The sequence below is a fragment of the Heterocephalus glaber genome, unplaced genomic scaffold (genome assembly GCF_053883595.1).
Source record: "Heterocephalus glaber isolate CG9 unplaced genomic scaffold, H.glaber_assembly_v1.0 deba00001504, whole genome shotgun sequence".
Lineage (NCBI taxonomy): Eukaryota > Metazoa > Chordata > Mammalia > Rodentia > Bathyergidae > Heterocephalus > Heterocephalus glaber.
Genome location: NW_028258324.1, coordinates 17312384 through 17322440, shown reverse-complemented (window position 1 = coordinate 17322440; position 10057 = coordinate 17312384). Strand labels below are relative to the sequence as shown.

General features: G+C 34.5%; 1 protein-coding gene across 6 annotated transcripts in view; it reads right to left on the bottom strand.

The window, feature by feature from the left end:
* Positions 1-230: 230 nt before the first annotated feature.
* Positions 231-10057, bottom strand: part of Slc25a36 (solute carrier family 25 member 36) — a 32692-nt gene continuing 22865 nt past the window's right edge. For 3 of the 6 annotated variants that reach the window (XM_087186239.1, XM_087186236.1, XM_087186241.1), the window contains 4 exons: positions 8208-8274; positions 5060-5349; positions 4087-4128; positions 231-3514 (listed from right to left, as the gene is read on the bottom strand). In XM_087186239.1, the coding sequence (XP_087042365.1) occupies positions 3321-3514; positions 4087-4128; positions 5060-5349; positions 8208-8274 (593 nt within the window). In that variant the 3' untranslated portion in view covers positions 231-3320. The remainder of the gene's footprint in view (positions 3515-4086; positions 4129-5059; positions 5350-8207; positions 8275-10057) is intronic. The other 3 variants (XM_087186237.1, XM_087186240.1, XM_087186238.1) reach the window with 1 other exon arrangement.

Below are 10057 nucleotides of genomic sequence, written 5' to 3'. Positions count from 1 at the left end.
CAGGCATAAAGAATTCTAGAAGAGGAAGGGACAGATTGATTTCTAGCACTTAACTCCTTCAAATTCAAATCAGTACTTTGTAACTAAAAACATATTTAAGAGTGCCAAAATGTTTATACTCTAGTGAAAGAGTAAACATTATTATTTTTTTGAACCAGGGATTGAACTCAGGACTTTGTGCTTGTGAGGCAGGTGTGGCACCACTGAGCTAAATCCCCAGTCCTCATTCATTATTTTGAACAACCCAAACTCTGCTCTTCCTAATATCCAGTGGGTATTAGGTTTTAGGAGACAAAAGGCTCTATCATGGTTTTTCAGAGTTACAAATCTATCTGGGCCTCACCTAGTAAGTTTGGTTCTACAAAGTTACACAGGGGAATCCTGGCCAGAGGTTTAGTGGTAGTTCTTTCCTCTGGAATTAAAAGCACTGTCACAGGGTTGGCAAACCCTCAGGATGTGGAACCATTTCTAGGAGTTATGGGCAGAAGAGTTCTAGCTAGGAGGGTGTTCTATGAGGGTGTACTTTCAGTATCTACTGCTTGAAGCTAAGTGTGTTCAGTTCAATTTTCTAAGAAAACTCTGTAATAAAAATACATACCAATCTGGAGTGCTGACTACCTCTGTATCAGAAATTTTTAAAGTTATCTGACAGCAAACAAATGAATACAACCCACAGTTTTAAAAACAAGTCCAATAACTTTTGAGTATGTATTTCTTCCTAAAAACAATCAATTTTTAAATCTTCAAAAATATTTAAGAGACAAACTATATATAACCTTTATACATAGTTTTCTTTTTTGAACTGTCATTTGTAAACTATGGCAGATTGTTTTCAGGAGGAAAAAAACCAGTAAAGACTTCACTGCTCCTTTCCAGTTGCCGCACAAATAAAATCTGAAACTCTAAAATCTCTTTTCCTTCCAGTACATACATAACACAGTGGGCTCTTGACTGATGAAATCAATTTGTTCCTGAGGGCTAACTGTAACTCAAGTTGGTCAATGAAGGCTCAGGCTCCTCTATACAGGCTACAAATTTTCTCTCCTGTATACAGGCAGATCTCAGTGTCCTTAGAGAGACACTGGCCCAGGATTTCTCAATTAACTCCACAGAAAAGGATGTTGTAATGTTCCTTCCAGAACTCTTTAGGGGTTAAATCAGTACCTCAGACCTCTGAAAGCACAAGCGGCAGCAACTGGGTCATAACTCAAGACTTTGGTCATAAGTTAAAACTAAAATTCTGGTCATAACCCAAGTTGTTCATATGTCAGCCTGGTTGTAACTGGAGGATCCACTGTACTTAAAAAAAAGCTGAATACAATGCACTAAAGGTCAATGTAAGCTCTACTTGCACTGAGATGAGTAAGACTAGGGAGAGTGTCCTACATTCAACACAATTAATACTTATGGATCATCACAAGGCAAATGGCACTGTATTAGGCAGTATAAATGGCACCTGAAAAGGCAAACATTACAGACTTCTCTACAGACTGAAGTTAGAAACTCATTTGGGGAGGGACTTTTTTTTTTGGTATGCTCTCACAATAAATTCAAAGCTGAAATTTATCATAAAAGATATTAATAATTCCAAAGATAATGACTAAATTTGCCTTTGGTCTCCAATAGATCGGAATATTTTAAATTCCAACCGAGCACCTCAAAAGCATCCAGTTTTGTTGATTACACGGAAATCAAGGTGGGGAAATTTAAGAGGGTACTATGTTCATTGGTGTCAGCAAAAAAAGCTTGCAATGACTTGCTGCTTTTCCATAATGTGTGGCACTACAGTGTACACAGAATACTTAACACGTTTTAAGATCTTCAAAAAAAAAAAACATAACCAGAACCCTGAAAAATGTATGAACATACTGTTTCTGCCTAATACACGACCAATATATATTTTTAAAGTCTTAACATGAAATTCTCTCCTAACTCTCTTACCCCCAAAAAAGGCCACAAAGTGCATTCACAAAAGTCAGTCTTAAGATAAAGCCATTGTACAAAATATGAAGTTAAGGTATACTGAAATGAATAACACACTGGAGTTTAATTGTAGAAGTGTCATACACCGGGAGAGCAATATCCATAGGCAAAGTCTCCTAACAGTATTACAGCAAACATCTTTATAAGGGTCATACATATGATACATTTAAAGTATTAAAAGGTATAGATGACTCAACAGCAAAATTTAAAAACTATATCCTATTAGCACATTTAACCCAAATAAACCTGAATCTATGATATACCATTCAAGGAAACTAGGTCAGAATAAATTTATCAAAATCACCTTGTTCATTTACAAAAGTCAATTAAAAACACTGCCTGCTGAATCAGACAGCAGAAAGCCCCTCTTCTATAGTATTTATTTTGTCCCAGATATTAGTATCACCTTCAAAAAAATTTTAAGGGTCAAACTGAAAATTACCATTTTCTCTACCAAATAAGTGTAATCTATACTGACCTGGAAATAAATTCAGGCCCAAATTCGTAATGTGAAGTAAAGAGAAGCAGTAAATTTTTCTAATTTAAGTAAATGATACCTAGGTATGACAGATGATAATTCATGTTCAAAACTAGTAAATTACTGAAAAGACAAATGCATTCATTCATGTTCCATAAGCACGTTCAAGTCACTGAAATGGTCAAGAATCAATAATTTACTGCTTAATGTTTTAATCTGCAAAGTATTATGTGAGTTTTATATGGTAACAATTTAAAGTCTACATTATGCTAAACACCAAGCACCTGTTAGCTGAAGAGACTCAAACATTTTAATACACAAGATATTTAGACTACAGTTCCTTGGTTGTCAAAAAGTGATTACTGGTGCCAAATAATTAAAATATTGTGCCAAGTCATCTCAGCAAAATGAGAATACTGAGTATCTACCAATTATTGTTATCCTACAGTATTACAGGAATTAAAAGTCAGAAGTTAGATATTTATGTTACCTACAGTACAGTACATATTTAAGGATGGCTTTGTTTAGAAGACTTGAAAAATCCTCTTGGAATAAACACTACACTCTCAATATTATAGGTCAATAAAACACAACTGTATCTGGTGGACACGGTAGAGAAATGGCAATTTTGACAAAGGAGTGCTTCCAAAGACATTTCCTTTAGAGGTGGCTAAGGTTTTTCCACATTACTGAAAGACTAAGTAACGTGGTGTAGCTATCTTCACCAAACTTCCACTTGGGCATATTATGGTACATGTTCCCAAACTACTATTCTTTCTGTCCACCATGCTGACTCCAATATTCCACGATCCACTGTAATCTTTTGGTCTTCCCTCTTGCAGTGTGGCAGCCTGTGCTGCTATCCATTGAGGAGGTAGACCACTAATTCATAGGTGGCCATCATAATGGCTGTGTTTGGAATCTGTCTCACCAAATGAGTTGTTAGACCACGGTAGAGGGATCCGTAACCTTCTTCTTGAACCACCAAAGACAGTGTCTGAAAAAAGGATCTATATTTTGTTCCTTCTTCACGTAGTCTTGTTCTTACAACTTCTGTTTTAGGAAAGAAATAAAACCAATCTAAAAATTACTGATTTCTTTATAACTCTCCTAATCATACTCAGTATATTACATGTTAGTATGTAAGTAGCTCAGGATAAATGATTTTTAATGTACAGCTCACTGAAAGTAGTCATATTATAGTAACAGCAAATTTCTAATATAGCCAAAATCATATACACTAAAGTAACAGTTGTATGTAAGATAAATGGACACAAGGGAAAATAGATTTGATAAGGAGAAAAGTATGAAGAAGCAGGAAGTGAATAGAGGCAGTATTAAAGATCAATAGAGAAGGATGCAATGACAGAAAAGATTGATTTTTAAAAAGCAAACAGTGCAAAGAAAATATTACTAATGTACTTATAACAGTCCACATATAGTAACATAAAACAATGAGTGGACAAAGAAGCTGAAGATATCTAGGACACTAGCTGTCACTGATAAAGCTAAGGCTAAAAATCAAGTAAGCAAAAATTGTAACACTTTAATAGTGGAAGGATCTTCAAAATCAGTCCAATTTAAGACACTGAGCTGGGGGTAAAGCTTAGTGGTAGAGTACTTGCCTAGCATGTGTGAGGCCTTGAGTTTAATGTAAAGTATTAGGGCTTAAAAAAAAAAAGAAAAAGAAACTGAAGTTACTGAGAGATTTTAGCCATTTAAGCTAACATAAAGAATCAAGAGTTTTCTATTTAAAAACTGACTGTTCGTTAGCCATTCATTCTCAATTTTTTCCTCTAACAAAGTACCCTTTATGATGCTGGGGTAGACAATCTAAAGCAGCCCATGGCAAATGCAAACTTTTACTGGAAATCTCCTGTTCTATCTTAAAGGCCCATGCCATTTATATACTTAATTCCAAAATTTTATCCATGATACCTTTTCTAGTAATATTATCATGTCACTTACACTTACATTAAAAGAAAAACACATCAAAAAAAAAAATCAAAGGTTAATAGCTACCAAAAGCCCCTCAGTATGTAAGTTCTTCAGTGATTTCTTCAGTTATTGAGAGACTAGTAATATAAAATTTAATGAAAGAAATACTGTATTTATCAAAATAAAATAATATAAAATAGCTTGGTCCTCAGAATTATAGACTTTAAATTTGGCCTCTACTGCTAATGTGACCTTGGGCAAATTATTTACTTTTTACATTTTTTCCTCAAGTTTCTCATTTGAAAATGAGGGCAATTCTGGTTATGTTCTAATATACCTAGAGTACTTATGTTTACATGCATACTTTTTCAAAAATACAAGTTTGCCCAAAGGACAACTAGCTTAGGGTTAAGCTTGGCTGGAATTTAACTCCAGGGTTAGAAGTTGACTATCAGTCTCCAGAGCTCATGTTTGATTGCTACTGTGCTGCATGATAGCATATACTGACCTATTTATCCAGCACTTAATCTCATTATAAACTCCCAACTTTTTTTTTTATATTGGATTTAATTACACATGCTGTAAGCAGCAGGACATCAGACAGAATAGGAAAGTGTTTCTGTATCACAGAATTTGCTCCTATAGATCAGCTTTTCTTACCATGTGGATATGCTATAGTTGTGGCACAAGTTTTTGAGGTGGCAGCAGCAAGCATCATTCCCACAAAATCTGATGCTTCTTTTACAGACTCTTCACCATTTTCTATCATAGAAGCAGTCTTACATTCCAGTAGGTTTTGCTTTATATTTTCATAAATAACAAAATGGATAACAGTCTCTGATATGCCAGCATAGGAAGCAGACATGCCCCTGTAAAATCCTTTAAGTCCATCTGTTTGATACACTTTACGGATACATTCAAAAGCACCCATTTGCTTTTCCCCACGGCTCCTAAAGGGTAAAAAGGAAAAATGTTATTGACATTAAGTGTACAGGATTTTTAGCCAATAAATTTTTTAAAAAGTCACTCTAGTAAAATATGGTTTCTTTAACTCACGAAGTGAAATCAGAAATTTATTTTTTTTATTTTTGAATTGTTTTGGTTTTGAGACAGGGTCTCTTTGTACTGCAGGCTAGACTTGAAATCACAGAATCCTCCTGCCTTGGCCTCCTAAGTGCTGGGATTACAGGTGTGTGCCACCACACTCGGTTGAAACCAAAATTTTAAAATCACGTGTATTTTTATATTTATTATTTGTCCCAAATTTTTTTATACTGGTCAGATAACATGTAAACAGTTTATTTTACTGAATGCAAAATACACTGACTCTTTAGTTTCACATCCTCCTAATTGGGTTTTAGGTAGTAGAGATAACCAACAAACTCCTTTAGGAGCTCTACACTCTGGCTGCAGCTTAAGGTAAAAACAAAACAAGTACAAAAAGACCTTCACATTACACTGTATTAATTCCAGTTCAAATTACGTTGAATTTCTTTTGCATTTAATAACACAAAAACAATGATGGAGACAATAATTATGATAGTACACAATAAACCAAGGAGTATGATTAACTGAATTTCTGTGAGCCTGGGGAGTTCTTCCATCTCCACCAAGATTCTCCCTCAAAAGTGAGTAGGTAAATATAAATCAAACTTTCTATGATAATTTAAAGGCAGTGGCCATATCAGTATCCTGATGAATAGTTATCAAGTGTTCATTTAATATTGTTCCCAACACAATTTCCTTAGTGCTACGTAATAGTGCAGTAGCTACTCTTACAGGATACAAAATCTACTCTAACACGTCAGTCCCCCAACAGAATGCTCCCTAAGAGAAATGAGCTTAAATGCCACCTAAAGGGAAAGAAATAGAAAATTTACCTAATATAAATCATTATCTAACCTGTTTTTGACATAACCAACTGAAACCACAATTAAAGGTCCACCTGATAACTTACAGGGTCCTCCAATTTTATGAAATAATGATTTTCTTTAGATACTGAATACCTATTTAGTGTAATGATCCATGTAACCAAACTGTAACTATTTTCCGACATCAGAGATCTTAACAGAAAGTTAAAAAATATGAACATGCAAGAGTGACAGGTAGACACATCAGCTCTATTCTTGATTGCAATGTTATGGTTTTACAATAGTAGAATGTGGGCTAGCATGTTATACCTTTTAACCCTTGGGTTAAGCTTTATCTACCATTACTTTTCAGATCTTTGGCTTTAAGAAAAAAATATTAAGTTTTGCTATAACACTAAAGATTTCATTAAAAGGACTAGTCTAATGAAACAATTAGATCTTTCTTTCAACTCTCAAAACAGCATATAGCTCAACTTGACAAAATGTGAAAAAGGTATTTAATCAGACATAATTAATTGTTATTGATCTCCCAGATAAGTTTTATTTGTAGCCTACAGGACATAACAATACTTATCAAATCTCAAAATACAAAAACAGTAGAAATATGTTGTACATTGAGCCTACTCCAGATTGAAAACCTAAGAGAGTCCAAAAATCATTAACATTATTATTACTGTAACAGATCAGATAGTTGCTGCAATGCTTCTGGTTTTCTCAGTCCTCAGTATATGCCTAGGATCCTACATCTCTAGTTCCCTAGGGTTTTCACTATTCCTCTGCTTAAAACAGGCAAACAAACCACTCCTTGATGCATGCCATTTCAAGCTAGTCCCTACTGATTCCTGTTGTATCTCCAGCATGTAGCAGTATCTACTCCATAATTTTGAATGAATGAATCTCACTATTGTAAAGCTGAGGTAAAAGATGAAGTACAGACAAACAGACACAAACACAAACACAGACACACACATACATACACACACACACACACACACATAAAACCATACACACACCCATGCATAGAGTGCTACTCCAGCCCAAGGATCTCTATACACAAGGTCAATGGATTCGAGCAATGATTCTCAAAGATTCACTCTAGACTGGCTGACCATGTGACTTCTTCAGCTGTTGGGAGGCCAATTATAAGCACTCATCTAAGGCAAAATATCACTTGTTGGGCTAGGTTAATATACTCTGTCCCTCAAGTCTCATGTTCAGAGGTAGGGCTTTTGGAAGGTGACTAGGTCACAAGGGTGCCAGTCTTATCAATGGATCAATCCATTAAGTTCATAGCTGAATGTGCTATAGGAGTAAGCAGGTCACTAGAGGGTGTGCATTTGAAGGGTTAAGCTCATCACCAACCCTTCCCTCTTTTTCTGGCTCTTTCCAACCCTCTTGCTTCCTGGCTGCCATAGGGTAAGGAGCCTTCCTTTGCAATTGTTTCTGCCTTGGAGCTAGCAAACTGTGGACTGAAACCTTTGAAAGTGAGCCAAAATAAACCTCTTCTCCTTCAAGTTGTATATGTCAGATATTTTGTTCTAGCAATGAAAAGGTGACTTACAGACTTTTCCCTTTCTGTTAAGAAACAACACAGCCAAGCATGGTTGTGCACTCCTATAATGCCAGTTATCCAGGAAGGCTAACACAGAGGAGAATCCCAAGTCCAAGGGTAGCCTGGGGGACATGGTGAGATTATCTCAAAACAAAGCAATACATAATACACATTTTTCATTTGCAAAGTTTCATACTGTCAACTATTACCATTTTTGTTTCTAATGGAAGACCCAAATTTCAACATGAAATAAAACAAAGAAAAAGAACAAATTTATCAGGAAAGGGTAACAAGGGAAAACCACGGTGAGATACCAGGGACTGAAATTATACTGATACAAATTTATAGACAGGATTAACTATATCCACTTTAAAACTTAACATACCTTGCATCAAGCTGTAACCGAGTCTTTATAAGCCAAATGGGGTTGGTTGCAGTGATTGCAGTAAAACCTAAACAAACATGTTTAAAATGAACTTCAGTAAAGCTAATGCACACATTATTAGTTTTAAGATTCTTTAAATTATATGAATCTATATTAAAGAAAATGTCTTTAAATATTTAAACTATTGATACATGCTTTACATTTTCATTTTCCAAATCCATATAAACATTTGTCTTTACTTCTTGTCTACATAAATTCTCAAATTCTGACTAACTAAAAGATTCTTTTAAGAGTAAAATCTGATTGCATATAAAGCACTCTCCCAACCTATTAGAATACTCTCCAGGGCACTCTCTACTCCCTAAACTGAATTCAGAAACCTGTTTCCAGGAATAAACACAGAAATTGTGTGTATTTTAGGGCTAAAAAGCATGCACTCTACAGCAGCTACCTGGGATGCAATTCATGTCATAGATCACTACATTAAAAATGAATTCTACATAAATGACCGTGTTATATTTTGGTCTGTATAACACAAAAGACTTGTTGGGTCCTACGAATACTTATCTACAAATAAATTTACTACTACTATTAAAGTAATGGTATCACAGAGGTAAGGTTTTTGTTAGCATTAATAGGACAGATCTACTTTTCATCCACTTAAACATGTACAAAACTCAAAAGTTCAAAACATTACAAATTGGAACTTCCCTCTCACTTTTATAGATAATGAAGGTAAGTCAGGGTAGAAGGTAGCTATCATTTACTTTAAGACTAAAGTGCTATGTAGTAACTATTACTACAGAAGGGTAGTCACCTAAAATGGCTCAATTCCAGGTAGTAAATTAAGATCTCTGGAGCAGTACAATTCTATTCTTATGCATATCTTTTACTTGTCAGCTTCCTAGTTTTGGAAAAAACAGCAGAACACAAAATGCAATCTTGATCATGCGAACTTATAAGATTGCTTCACCTACACAAAACAGGGTTTTCATAGTTTGCTTTTACATTTAGGACTGGTTATATAAACTTCACAGAATTTCTCATATCAAGCTACATTTATTCATCTAGGCTTTAAATTCAATTAAAAACTTCCATGCAGAAATGTCTAAGGATCTTAACTGTTTTGATATTCTCTACCACATATTAGCAGTCAAGCCCATTATTTTTAGAAAGATGTACTATAATCAGATTTAATATAAGTACTTTCAAGAACAAAAATGTTGCGATATACTTAGGAATACAGTGGTACCTCTGTTAACGAACTTAATTTCATTCCACGATTCTCAAAAAAATGGTCATGGTCATGTCTGTCATCCAATGCAGTTTGTAAATAAAAAAAAAATTTGACAAATGCTTCTGCTTGCAAACCAAAGTGTTCATGAACCGAGGTACCTCTGTACTTTGTTTTTAAAATATAGAATGTGGAACCAATCAGTTACTTTCTTGGCTTTCAGAGTCACTCTATCTACGTATACAAAATAATTTTACTAAATTGTTTATAAAACTGAATTTGACCTCATTAGGTTCCTTCTTCTTCTATGATAACAAATAATTCAAACTTTACTTAACACACTGTTTTAATGCTGTAGAAACAGACACATGTTACACAAAGGGATACTCCAATTAAATCTATTTTGCAAGTAAGATAAATTGAATTTTTAGTAATTCATTTAATATTTTTATAAAAATTACATAGCTTCCATTTATCTTAAGTGCTTTTAATACTACATACATAAACATAAAACTAGCATGGGACCAATAACTTCAGAAGCTTCAGTCAGTATTAAAATAATAAAAATGAAAAGTGATGAATAGGTTGCCAGGAACACCTTTTTCAATGAGAGGTT